This window comes from Styela clava, chromosome 8 (assembly GCF_964204865.1).
Source record: "Styela clava chromosome 8, kaStyClav1.hap1.2, whole genome shotgun sequence".
Lineage (NCBI taxonomy): Eukaryota > Metazoa > Chordata > Ascidiacea > Stolidobranchia > Styelidae > Styela > Styela clava.
The window spans coordinates 18,391,607-18,406,203 of NC_135257.1; the positions used below are offsets into that span (position 1 = coordinate 18,391,607).

At 34.6% G+C, this 14,597-nt stretch overlaps 1 protein-coding gene across 1 annotated transcript; it reads left to right on the plus strand.

Annotated features, from left to right (window-relative positions):
- Positions 1 to 1,041: 1,041 nt before the first annotated feature.
- Positions 1,042 to 9,324, plus strand: LOC144425723 (uncharacterized). Its single transcript, XM_078115264.1, has 13 exons — positions 1,042 to 1,165; positions 1,982 to 2,223; positions 2,548 to 2,740; positions 3,475 to 3,550; positions 4,733 to 4,836; positions 5,074 to 5,155; positions 5,241 to 5,335; positions 5,649 to 5,733; positions 6,345 to 6,439; positions 6,841 to 6,999; positions 7,719 to 7,895; positions 8,342 to 8,578; positions 8,887 to 9,324. Exons 1-13 carry the CDS (start codon positions 1,105 to 1,107, stop codon positions 8,910 to 8,912), a joined length of 1,632 nt encoding a protein of 543 aa, XP_077971390.1. The 5' UTR covers positions 1,042 to 1,104; the 3' UTR covers positions 8,913 to 9,324.
- Positions 9,325 to 14,597: the final 5,273 nt, after the last annotated feature.

Genomic DNA, 14,597 nt, shown 5'->3' on the forward strand with positions numbered 1-14,597 from the left:
GTTCCAAAAGTTATGTATTTGATTTATTTGAAGCGTGTCATGGTAATGCAGCTTAAGTGGTGACAAACATACGTTGTCCTAAATGAGGAAACCCGTTGTTATTGTTAGTCAGTCCGACTCAACCTGTTCCTGTTCTTAAAATTTTGAATTCGAAACTTTTAATTTATCTCTAATGTAAAATATATTCATCCAAGAGAGACAAAGAAAAATCAATTCCATGGCTTTCATTGGTTGTTTCCCCAAGCATCGATTTCCTCGTTTATTTCCGTAACAATCAGCAAAGAATGAAACGATGACGTAACCATTCTAATTTTTGCGGTTGTAAAAATTACTCGTTATCGCGGTTTTGCGTGTTATTTTTCAGTTCTCTGATGTATTTTCAAAAATTTGTTCAAATGCAATATTCTAATTGCCATTATGTCTTCCGATGAACTTTAGTTTAGTCGCGAAAACCAGACTCGCAAACGCTGCGCGAGACTAGGCTGGATTTAGCTATTTGTACCTGTAAGCTGGCGTGTTTGTATGTTTTGTATAATCAATAAAAATGGAATTAAACATGCAAACCAGTTTGTAAAGGCCCGCTCTCCAAAACACTAACAAAATAAGTATAAAAAAGAATTGCAACAGTAAAGTATAAGAAGATTTTTTCTCGGGTCAAAGGTCGGGGACACACTCATAGAAATGAATGAAAAATTTCCTCGATATCCTACTATCCGCTCATTCGTGGTTATATAAACCCGTGTAAATTGTATCTAAGTGAATATTTGAATTACCTGTAATGGTTAAGCAGCTTAAAAGGTTTCGAAAGAAATTACCAGAAATAATTAAAAAGAACTGGTTAAAACGAAGGAAGTATTTGACATATTTAAAATAAAATTCAGGAGAAACTAGTTATGACCTTAGTAAAGGTAGTACGTACCTTAGTGGTACGTAATATAAATAAATAATGAATTCCGATTGGACGGAGACATCACGCGAACATTAATTTAGATATAATCTCATTGGTACAAAGTGCCGCCGGGTAAGTTTGCGGGAGAAAAAACAGTAAAACAAGGCGTTGGTCAAAAATATCATTATTTTCTTGCTGTAATTCCGCACCACACCATGTTACGCAGTAACGTACTTTTTGTGTTGTTTATGAGATTTATCTGCTCCACAGCAGAAGGTAAGTGTTGCATCTTATAATTTAACTAAAGCGCATTTATAATTTGTAAGTTTTTCTGACAATTTATAAGTATATTCAAAAATTGTCATAAGATTTTTATTAGATAAACATATTTAAATATAAACTGGCGAGCCAGGTAAGTGTAACGTTTTAAGTTACATTTTATTAACAATATCTAGAGTGTAACAAATGCAAAAAATAGAAAACAATAAAAATCGTGCCAAATTCAAATTTAATCACAATCTCAACAAATTCCTTGGCAGCATCAGGAGGGCCAGATTGAATTTCCCAACGTGCGCCCATGTCAGAACTAGAGTCATTTATTGGACACAAAATGCACATATAGATTGTTTTGTTATTATGTTGTTGTTGGTATTTTTCTTCTTTCTGTTGTGAAAAACTCGTTTAATACAAACGAGTTTAATACAAAAACCAATTGCTTCTACTAAAGTACTTCTGTCATAGTCAGCACTAATCACACGATTCCTGGATAAAAATAGAAATAATTCAATTTTATCTTTCCATGTATTTGTACTTATTCGTTTTTTTTTATTTTCTCGTAAATTTCGAATCAATTACTGTAATCAAGATAGCCGATAACTTTTTGTTCTGAATTGAAATGTCGAATATTCCTATTATTATGTAGGCCGACGCGATGTTTCAGGAAAGCCAGCTTTTTTAAATTTGAAACACGAATTACGCAATGGTTTTTGACCCGGAACTTGCACATATAACATAATCAATTCACGAAGACCAACTAGGGCGTTATCAGAGAAATTGATTGTAGCATTGAAATGAACGTATTTTTATTTGCAGAAAACCAGCACATCTGTCGCGAAAAGGGCGGATTCATTTATGATCGGAGATGTTTTTGGGTCATAATTGATCTCACTTTGGAATTCACAAATGCACAGGGAGAAGCGAAGTGCAATGAATTTGATACTTCACCGGCCAACATATACGATATACAGCACTTTAACCAACTTTTAAGTTATGGACGTGAAAATAGACCCGGGGATACCCTAATAGTGCATCTAGGAATGAAATACGATCCAAGTGTAAGAAATATTAATCTTTTCTCCTTCATTTGAAAATAGCGATCTGGAACTCTATAAATGACATTTTGTTTTTCTATATAGATGAGTATTGACATATTTATATGATTATGCAAACGAAAAGTGATATAGAAAAAATTTATTCGTTTTGAAGGGAACAAAATGGATTCAACATTTATAATGTTATATAACAGAATATTTTAATCATAATGATTCCGCATGCAGATTTACGTAAGGAGAAAATAATGGTACAGGCAATTCTTTGGTAAAAATACATGAAAACAGAAGTTTATTGTCATAGAATAATAAATATCATTTTCATAATAGAATAAAGTGTTGCAAAATCACGATGGGTCGATCTCATACTTGCCGGATTCGGTGTGGTCGATCGCGCCAGCAGAACAAGAAATATACACCGACGTAGCGATGCGTATTGCGAATCCTCCAGTGGACCCTGATGAAGGCCTTGGGATAGTTAGCTCCATATGGACATGTGAGGGTGTTATATGCGAAACTGAACGTAAGTTGTTGACATTTATGTTACATGAATCAAACAAATGAAAACAAAATTGATTAATTGAAATTGTAAAAAAATCGTTCTTGCAGTTTAAGTTTGCGCTTGTGATATTCGTGCCCTTTTTATTTGCTTATGGTTTTTACATTTATGCAATCGTCAGCCTTACAATTAAAAGTGCGCTCACATTATTATGCTTTGGCTCAACTTTCAAATATATGTAATGAATAAATGAACGAAGATTCTATTAATTTAGGTCAATATTTCGTTAAAAAGCAAGCTTGAAGCTTCATGCATATTAAACTAAACTTTACAAAATCTACCAATAGATTGTGGTTCCCTAATGGGTAATTTTGCGAAAAAAATTACAATTTCTTTAATTATTGGACCAATCATTTATGAATATTAAGTACTCAAAAATGCAACTGTCGCTTGGAGAACTGTTATCTCTAATATTTTGGAAATTTTGTCTGGCTCACGTAAAAAGTTCCATGGGGAATTTATAATGTTCGAGTCTAAATAATCGATCTTTGCACTCAACTGTATTAGTGCGTGTGCCTTTCTGTTCATGTTGTGTGTGAACAAAGTACCAAGGTTTCACCGGCATATTCTATTGAATTGTGCAATACAATACTATAGTAATCAAGTAATATATAACGATTTCTTTCTGTTACTATACCTTGGACACAATTATTCAATCTGTCCAATCGCATTTAATACTGATTCTCTTCCGTTTACAGAACTCAGTTGCACTCCTCTTCAAATAAACATGGAAACCCAAACGCGTACCTGTCCCGAAGACTCGCTTAGTTGCACGTAAGTATGAGAATGAGAATGTTAAAAAGTCGTGTCAGTGACAAATGTTATGAGGGACATGGACATTGCTTAAGGAGTAATTATAAGTAACGAGATAAAGATCTAAAGATCGATAAGTAACAAACAAACAAACGAGAATATCGGTCGGAGACCGAAGACTTATCGATCGAAAGTCAGGGGATCCCCCAAAACAGATCTCGCGGCGTGTATCCTTCGCTCTGTCTCAATAGCGTGGAAAATTTCTCGAAGGACACTTGCGCATCGCGACGACGTCAAAGTTACAAGAGGGATATGGACAATGCTTAAAGATTATTCACGAGATACAATCTAGCGGTGTGTATTCTTCGCTCTGACTCACTAGCGTGAAAACTTGCGCATCGCACACACACGCACACCCAACGCGAATCAAAAATCTCTCGCTTTGCAAAAATCGTTCTCTCGATTTGCAAGAATCCAGATCTTTTCATCACTAATTAATTAACGAGAATATCGGTCAGAGACCCAAGACTTATCGATTCAAAGTTAGGGGATTTCCAAAACAGCGCTCTTACTCCATAGTGACACCTTGTGCCCATCACTAATTAAATAATACCTCGCTAATTATACAACATAATTCATCCGAAATCAATAGGCTTCTGGTCCGAGATTTGATGAATGCACATGCAAAATCTGAAGCAGATTCAATCTCGCTTTCGTGAGATATCGCGTGCCTCTAACAGACAGACAGACAAACAGACAAATACCTATCAACATAATTACCGATTAAAATCGATAAGTAATAACTCGATAATTATACAACATAATTCATCCAAAATCAATAGGCTTCTGGTCCGAGATATGATGAATGCACTTGCAAATTCTGGAGCAGATTCAATCTCGCTTTCGTGAGATATCGCGTGCCTCTAACAGACAGATGTTATGAATTATTTATTCACGAATCTGAGTAATACAAAGTCTGGAATCTAGTTTAAAAATTGAGGCCATGTATAGGTACCTTAATTATATTGGTCTGTACAGAATGCGTAATTAATCAATTGAATTCGCAAATATTCATAAATATCCATCAAAGTCCATTCAAAATATACTAGGTAAGAAGACTCATGATTCGGTTTATACGCTGCATGTATAAGTTTGCAAAATATTGGATTAAAACTTTACTTATATATATTTCCTTTCTTCCAGTATATCTTGCAAACCTGGTTTTGTCTTTGACGACGAAAGCAGCGTCATTACACTGACGTGTCAAGATAATCTTGACTGGGATGGAGAAGTGCCAACTTGTAAACGTATGTAATTTACACATCCTTTACACAACTTGATGTAAAGTCGGCGAACAACCATAATATACTACATATTGGTACACACACTTTTTTTTAACTATAAAGTGACTTATCTGTGGTGTGATATCTCACTTCTCTATTACTTTACTCAGAAAAGTATTTTGCAACAGTCCAACTGACACAATTTTTTTCCATAAATTTTCACTTATGATAAAGAAGATATTACTATGTTCTTTTTCTCAGTTGCTGTGTGCCCAGAGCTCAGTTTCGATGGACAGCCAGGACTTATGCATTGTACTGGGAATGAATATCAGGATGAATGCAAGTGAGTGGAGTTTCCCGCCAACTATCTTTAAAATTCTAATTAACCAGCTGATATAGAATAATTTTTAACAATAATTTTTTTTCAGCTTCGTCTGTGAGTCTCACAAACAACTCAAAGGACCAAGAAAAATAATCTGCAATGACGACAGGACATGGTCAGGAATACAACCAACCTGTGAAGGTGAGAATGTAAAGTGTTGATTGGAAGATTTGAAACATTGCTAATTTTTTATGTTTGTTCATTTTTTACCAATGAACAGTCGAAAGCCACCGCGTAGTTATTAGGGAAATTGAGAGACTTTCAAACTGAATATCGTGAACGTATTTTGTTGAAATCGTTTGGGGCAAATTTTCCTTTTTTTTAAGTTATGAACTATGAACATTTTTAGTGTGTTACATTAATGCTATGTCATAGTGACCGTTCAAAGTTGTAACACTTGTTGGACTTTTTTACGTTCACATCATATTTCGTTAATTATTCATTTGTATTTCAGACGTTATTTGCGAACCAATAGATTTTCCGGCGGAACAAGGAACAATGGATTGCACGGATGGATACAACTATGCAAGCTACTGCAGGTGTGTTGATTGAATATTTTATCTGAATGATGCTTCTACTGTCTTATACACATGTTTTATTGATGATTTGATAACGCGTATTAGTTATAACCGGTTGACAAACAAGCCGTTATCGCTTGTTATATTTCATTTTAACCTTGTATGTGACCTCGTACAAACATGAAAGCATTACATGTCAATTGTAATCGCGACCTACGATCTATGTTATAAGTTCAAATCTTTGCCTGAGGCAAATCAGATCAAATGTTCAACAAAGCACCATCTAATGCCTTTCTTCAACTTGATAAAATATATTCAGGAATGTGAAATAGCAATAATTTAAACCGCATTGCATTACCTCGAAAAAAAAGTAAGATTCTAAAGAAAACAATCAATCAATCTAATACGTTACATATAGATGCTGGCTGTGACGAATGCACGGCTTCAAAGTGTAATATGACGTCATGTTTTTCGTAGAATGACTTAGAACCTTTGCACTAAGACGAGATGTTAATGTCCATCTCATACTTTATACCTATGGTAATGCTTATGCAAATTCTTTATTTGAATTGATTTAAAAAAAAAATCTTATAAAAACATTAGCAAAATAACAACATTTACTTTTTTAATAGTTTCTACTGCAAATCTGGATTGCAAAGATGGGGAGCAAAGAAAGTAATTTGTCTTAGGACAGGAGAATGGTCGGAAGAACCACCTACTTGCAAAGGTAAATTTCTTCAATTATTGATATTATAATTCTCAAACAATTTAAAGTCAGATCAATTTTGAAATTAACTCATGGTTTAAACTGAAGCCCGTTAAGAAATGCTATTAGAACTTATCAGTATTTTAAACAAGTAGGTAATGAGTCGCTCACGAATGTTTAACTACCTGTCCGGATCAGGAAACAGACCTGTGAGCGACCGGAACTGTAAATTGAAAACTCTAGATAGATTAACTGGAGAAAACTCTAGATAGATTATCTGGATTATATGGTAGTTGTGTCGAGTCATTGTTTTGAACAAAAATTTTAAATATTAAATAAATAATGTTTCACCACTGAAGCATGGCACCATGATATGATTATAACATACAATACCAAGATTTATGGTTCAACTTTTTTTTCAGAATATGATCCTAAATGTCCTGATGCCCACAAACACACTTCATGTCCTGACAGCAACTGTGCAGTTAATGCTGATTGCGATGACGACAAGAAGCTTTGTTGTCCTACAAAATGTGGAACTTCTATTTGTTGGGATTTACCGAAACGAACAATTTCTAGAGGTGAGAATATTTCCAAATGCGTTCTCTTGAAAGTTCAAATTTGTAATAGAACCATTTGAAAATAACTTTGTGTTTATTTATGTTTTAATGCAACATCCAATTATCGGAGCGGGGAGAGGGGCGGGCTAGTAGTATGTTTAACCTTAATCCTACGATCTAGCATAGCGTTTCGTAGTGGATATCTCAATATGCCTTGTGTGGTCGTTGAGGGCTTGTATGGGATTTCCATATGTTAAACTTAACTTTACGATCTAGCTACGTGTGTGTGTGTGTGTGTAGGGAGAGTTAATGAGAGCGTATCTCCATATCAAAAAAACCTTTTACGGTACAGCTTTGTGTGTGTATTTGGGGTGGGGGGTGATATCTTCTTATGATAAAACTTATCCTTGTAATTCATTCTTCTTCGGCAATATTCGCACGATAAATCTAACGATGTAGCCGTTTGTGTGTATGTTGGTGCAGGGGGGGGGGGGGGGGGGGTAGCTTTGTGGGTGGGGTCTTCATATTATCCCATTTTTTCTTAAAATTCATATCAGTGGCAACTTATTTCACAAAGGTGATATCTCAATATGAATATTTTTGTATTTGTTAAATAATTTTATTTACTAAGCGAGTTCTCAGATTCAAACAAATGATCTCATTTCATTTTTAATATAATTTCATTGAGTCGTGATAATAAACTTAGTAAAATTGTAAAGTTAGCTAAAATTTTATTACAGAAGCGCTTCTATGGATAGTACTTGGTGGATTAGGCAGAAAGCAATGCCCTACAAACTGCTTGAGAAACGCCTGTGGGACTGCACGATGTCCAGCAAATCTCAATGCACAGTGTAGAACATCATGCAATGGTTGCCGAGCTCACTTTTACGATTTTAATCAAGAGGTTACCGAAAATTGTAAGTTTATACTTAATATTTATAATATGATTAAAACCCGATTTTCACGGTGTTACAGAACAGCGTTATAACCTGAAACTTCTGGTTGCGCATGGCTCTGAACTTAGTAGAATATAGTATGCAAATTAGAAAGCTATAGTGTCTGCGGAAACTCTTGATATTTTCTATTACTCATAGCTAACTTGGTTCCAAGTATGTAGTACAAAATATGTGAGATAGAAATCTATAATCTTCGTGTGCTTTATTTTGTGTTTTTAGATTTCCTATTCCTCACAAACTTTTTAAGAATTCCAAGACCATGTCGGATTTTTTAAATACGACTCTTGAAAGTTCAAGACAATGTAATATTATTTGAATACGATTTCCCGTATTGTTAAATATTGAACATAATAAAAAAAAGTATTTTATTGATATTATTTAACCTCGATTTTGTTTATTTAATCCAGGTCAATGTCCACGTGGTTATGTCGTGCCAAACTGTAATCAACAGCAATGTGCAAACTACAGATGCATTACAAACGGCCACCATATATCTTACTACCATGCCAGTCAATACTACAACCCCAACATACTATGTCGTATGAGCAGCTGTGGTGGATGTTTTCCCCAATTCTATGATAGACGTGGACGAAGAATCAATTGCAGACAAATATTGCAATATGTATCAAATCCAGGAATTCCAGGTAATAATAATGTGGCAGGTTTAAACAAAATCAAATGATATATAAATGATTGCTTGAGTTTCGTATTTGAATATCCATTTTGAATAAACAATATCGAATCTTTAAATTATCCTATATCAAACCTATCAAAGCATCTGAAATACATGAATAAATAAACCTTTAGATGACGTCCAGAATCTTTCATTATTTTTGATATTGCAGAAGCGTTGTATTAAACAACTCATTTAAAATAGCACCTGTGGAAAGGTTTATAATTTTGATGTCTGAAAAAAACATTTTAATATAATTTTACTTTATCACACTTTCAGTGGCAAATGTACCAATTGCCGGATGAGTACTGCAGACTATTGAAGGCAGATTTCAACACAACAACATCATATTAATCTCAAACAGAAATTACCTGATTTAAGCCTGTTATCCGTGTTTACAAAATTTATGGAAGAGGACTTGGAGCATAATTCAAACTTATATTAGCTGATTTATATAAATGCTCATCTCCCAAGCTATAGCTTCAATTTTCACATCCCCAATAAGGCCCAATGTCATGAACTTTTTGTCCATGCCATTCCTCCGTGGAATAGATTTTAACAGACAAAGGTCTCAATAGGCATATTTGAAGTGTTCACTTCAATAAAATTTTTCAATGATTGGGATTTTTTTATCATTTTCTTAATTTGTTTCTTTCACGATAATTGTATATATCAGTGTGTTGACAACTACCAATGAGAATAAATGTATATCCAGTATCACTTGAGTCTAAATTCAGTCATAAGATAGGCGTTAGGGGAAATATGTGTTTTCAAGCTTGGAACCGGATGCACAACATTAGGAATGTGATTGGATTGACGGTTTATCTTGCTCTGCGTAACAATCTAAGAAGAAAGATACCAATGGTGCTTGCGATTTTGCCGCTCATTTCGGGGATCGTCCTACACCAAGGGTGGGCAACCCACTGAGAGGGTAACAGGATATCAATAATATAAATATTTAGGTTGCATCGTCAGGTTGAGGTCTGGAATAGCATTTGCAAATATTTTTGAGATACGTGAACTACACTTGTTAGTCCAACGGGTACTCCCGAAGTATGTGAACAAAGATGGCGGACACCGGAAAGTAGTGCGTACCAGGTTAGGGTTATGCCAGGTACAAACACTACGAAGGTCATTTGTCTAGTACCAGAACTCGTAATAGAACTAAAATAAGAAAAATTGAAATAAAATTATGGCCTAACCCGAACCTGGTACACATATCACGTTCCTCAGATAGTCTTAGAAAGCAGGGTAACAATCCTCAATCCAGCTTCAGTAGACAATCAAATATTTTAACCAAAACCTCTGCAGGAAAATATGTCCATTCACTTTGGACTCGTTTTACATGTTTATGGCATAATTGTGTTTCTCCAGGCTTCGAATGTGAAACATTGTAGCTCAAGTTCTTTCTGTTTTTATTTAGTGGTGGTGTTTCATTGTTGTTTTCGTCCAGCTCAATCTTTGTTTTATTCATGGCTGTTGTGGTATGACTGTATGATGATTAAGAAAAATAAAACTTAACAACCCGTAAAATAAGTTAGGGCAGGATTTATATATTTATCCCAGGGGGGAGGAAAGCCGATAAATATTGCAATTTACCAAAGAAATTTATTTTACAGTGGCATTCGACTCGAGAACTCTGGTCATGTGGCGGCTGACGCAAATTGTTTGATTGATTATAAATTATTATCGATACAAGCATGGTGTGTTTTAACTCATATATCAGTATAGAGTCTATACTATGGAGTCTATAATATAGACTATGTATCTTTAGAGCAGTTTTCCTCAAACTCTTTTAGCCGTCTCTCCATTTGGAAAATTTCACAAACCTCACGCCAAACCATTTTGCTACAAAAAAAGCTTTTGTGATGGACATGGTGCTTTGATTTACGATGGCGCTGTTAGAGAGTTGGTCTCAAAACGTCATTGCTCAGATTTTTGGCATAAAACGCATTGGAGAACAACTTCACTATTCATTGTTGTGTGTACAAAGCCATACTTCCAAAAACTCCCTTTTCCGCTCATTTCGCAATACCTGGTAAAGTCAAACTAAATTTTAAGATAAACTAAAGGCGATAGACGTAAGCTTTCTTGCGCTTCAATGCACTTTATGCCTAAATGTTTACATACCACACGTAAAATTTCAATCAGTTGTTTACTTCATCACTATTGTCTATCGAAAGATTGAGCTATGCAAAAATCGAAGTATACGCCCACAGGTACATCTTGTTGGATTGGCTCAACACTTTTTGTCATTCCCAATCCCCACTGACTACGTCATCTGCAAATTACATCACTGCGAAGTCGCAGTGACCTAATACGGCCCTCCATTCCATACGGAAGGTCGCGCAGACAATCATCCGGAATCGAGCAAGCTATTTTTCCAGTTTTTTTTTTGTCGTAACGATACCGACAAAAGAGAGATCGCTAGCGTTGATAAGTTTCTAACAAAGTGACTATAACACAAGTGAGGACAACCATTGGTAACGTTATAAGCGCTTGTGTGACGTCACACCCGCCATTTTGGGTCCAAAGTTATATCGCTGGATAGATAGCTAAGTTATGTGCAGAGCGTAGGTAGGGTTGCCAACCGTCCTTTATTTCAAAGGACAATCCTTTAATTAAGCTTTTCGGTCCTTGTCATTTTTAGCTAATTGTCCTTTATTCTTTCCAACGTCGTTTGGCCCGATAGTTATAGCGAAAATATATACTACTACGGGTATAGTACTGTGTTTAATATTGTTCCGTTTTTCAAAAATTGCCTCCATTCATGTATTTGCAAGCTTTCAAATATTTTTTTTAATTTCGCTTTGGTCCGGCTCAAATAGCCAAAGAAATAACAATTTTATTAACATTGTTTGGGTCAATGTTAAATAAACATTAAATGAAAAACGCGTGAAGATTGTTTTATTATACCTTTTTAGCTTTTATATAATTTTTATTTCATTGTTTTATATTGTTCTTTCCTGCAAGTTACAAAATAAATGATGACGGTAATCTATGTCCTTTATTGAAACTTTTTTTAGTTGGCAACTCTAGACGTAGGACTGAACTTGCCTAGCACTTCTGATAATTTCCCTACGTGTGTCACATGACATCCCGTGATTATGTGCAGGAAAATTACTGAACCTTACGGTTTAGGATGGTTTTTACAACCACTGGTTTACGACTTCCTTAACCATCAAGTCCATGCGCCTGGAAATTATGACCGATCAACAAATCCGAAAGAGGATTGGGGAACTAACCAAATAAATTTTCAAATTCATTGAATTTATTTTTGTGGGTGGAAGTTTGTTATAAAAGATGGATTAAATCAAATAATAAAAACAAAAAAAGAGGATTTTAGGTTGATAAGTTTTGCAAGTGTATAAATATTATACACATAACAGTATGAAAAAAAATTTTTTTTTTTTTTTAATTTGATTGGGTGGAAATAAAAATAAATTTGATAGTAAGTGCTCAGAACAAGCATTGGAACGAGAATTTAGCAGCACGCCAAGCAAAGCAAAACAATATGAAATTGATCTTACAGCGGTACTAATTATATATGAATTAATATTACAGATAAACTATTTAATAAATTTTGACAGGATTCTATCAATAAACTACAATTATTAAACATTGGTATCCTTTCGTTCAATGTGTGACGCGTAAAGTTTGATATAAAAATTGTCAAATTAGTTTATCTATTTTATAATTGCACAGTGGAAGTTATATTTATCCCACATTTTACAGTACCACATGAATATATATATATATGTGAATAAATTAAGGAGTTCCTGCATGTGTGCTCAGAACAAGTACGTAGATGGCAATTCAAATATCATAGTGAATTAAAAATATATGTGAATAAATTATGGAGTTACAGCATGTGTGCTCACAACAAGTACAAACATGGCAATTCCTTTATCACCGTGTATTGAATGATTGATTACACAGTATTACAAGAAAATATATGTGAATAGAATATGGAGTTCTACCATGTGTGCCCTGAACAAGTACAAAGATGGCAATTCATTTATCATGGTCAATTAAATGATTCATTATACATTACTACATGAAAATATATGCGAATAAATAGTGGGGTTCCTGCATGAATGTAATAATCTGGAGTGTATAATATATTATCTATTTAACTTGAGCTCTTGCTGCAGTTCTACTAGCATACTGTTTCTCAATAATTTTATTTGTCACTTCTTTTGCGTGAATATTTAACCTTAGAGTGAGGAAACGTTTCAAAATTTTAAAAGCGACATTGTGGCAAGATGGAAATTATATTTCAAGCAGTCAACTTTATCTATCAGAAAAGTAACTGGCGAACATAGAATGCAAGCGCATCTTTGCAGATTCCACAGTCTTGTTTTTTCACTTCTTTGAGCAAAGCCCAACGTGTTAAATAATACAAAGCATTCGCTTCACATGTGTCGAAAAAGCCAATGCAGCTCCAAGCAACACCACTCCATTGCACTGGATTCGTAGCTTGTTGCTTTTTTAGAGTCGAATTGCTGTTTTCTAAATTTGTTTTGATGAATTCGAGCGAATGGGGTATATCATCGTTCTCGTAGTTTGTTGAGGTCGGAGTGCTCATAAATTGTGAGACGGAAATAGGTTTGACAGCCACACGAAATTGCGTAGGTTTGCAATGAATTATTAATTGAAATACGATTTAAATTTCATCATTACTTGCGAAAATAAATTTTCCGAGGCATCTTGCGTTAGGCCTTCCAGCCATGAGAAGAATAACTTCACCATTTAACCGCATAATACCTGCTTTAAAACGTATGCCTTAGGTTTATGACGTTTCGCACTTGCGAGGAAAAGCGATAAGTGTTTTTCATTACGAACGCAGAGCTACTACGTTGCAACACGTAATTGCAAAACGTCCCTGCGTAACAAAGTAATTAAGGAACGTCGCTGTTTAACTCAAGTTGGCGCAGCGGACATATGGAGAATTGGAGAACATTAATTAAAATAGCTTATACAATTTTACTGGTACACGATAAATTCAATCTAATTATACCACTCGCTATCTTTATTATATTATATTATTATACCAAAGCTATCTTTAACCTTTACAAATGTGTCGATATTATAATAGGTTAAAACAAGAAAAAATCGAAGTTTTTTTTATTTAATTGAAAATCAATTCAAAAAAATTTCACGCTTTCACAAAATTCCACAATTTTGCCGATTTTTGTACGATAATTGCGACATTTTATCTTCATCGCATAGTTATTCTCTTAGATTGTCTCTCAAACAATATAAAACTTGTCTAAATATAATGTAAGGTTCCTGAGATAGAAGGTTTCAAAGTTGCATAGCTCACACGGGATAATAAGATAACTATCGCAACTTTCGCGAAACCGCACAATACCAGTATTGTTCCACTAGGAAAATAGCAAAAGAAAAATGCTAAACTTATAGGAATAAAATATAAAACAGTAACAAATCTCCAAACAAATTAACAAACAAAACCTGATCAGCAGACTGACTTTGTGTATATGTTTTCTGGTGGACAAAACAAATAAACTCTCATTCTCTCCATCTAAAACAGACTGATGCTGGGCGGTTCACGAGATTCGTAGGACCCAAAAGGGCGTCCGATATGCATCATTGCACACGGTGTCTCCACTTGGTTTATAGTCACTTTGGTTCCTAATAGTCGGCACAGATGCCATAATTTAGAAAGCTCTATGACGCGATTGTGCCGTCGCAGTGACGTAATTTTTGGGTGACGTACTCAGGTGAGGGTTAGGAATATTATATGCAAAAATCATTACGCCCGATAGAAATACTTTGGGGCGCGTACTTCAGGAGACCAAAAAAAAAACATTCACTGTGTAGTAAAGAAAACACAGTGATTACAAACGATTTGGCTTGCATAACATTTCCAAATTAATTACCAATACTTTCTGACAACCACCAGGTTTAAAATACAATTTACAAAATGAAGAAGTGCAAATAAGTGTATGTACATTATCAGCGTAAAT

Bases quoted from the DNA above. Each gene is read 5' to 3' on its own strand.
- LOC144425723 (XM_078115264.1), top strand. From the start codon at position 1,105: ATGTTACGCAGTAACGTACTTTTTGTGTTGTTTATGAGATTTATCTGC. The intron at 5,336-5,648 runs GTGAGAATGTAA...TTTGTATTTCAG, and splicing joins AATACAACCAACCTGTGAAG to ACGTTATTTGCGAACCAATA. The intron at 5,734-6,344 runs GTGTGTTGATTG...CTTTTTTAATAG, and splicing joins AACTATGCAAGCTACTGCAG to TTTCTACTGCAAATCTGGAT.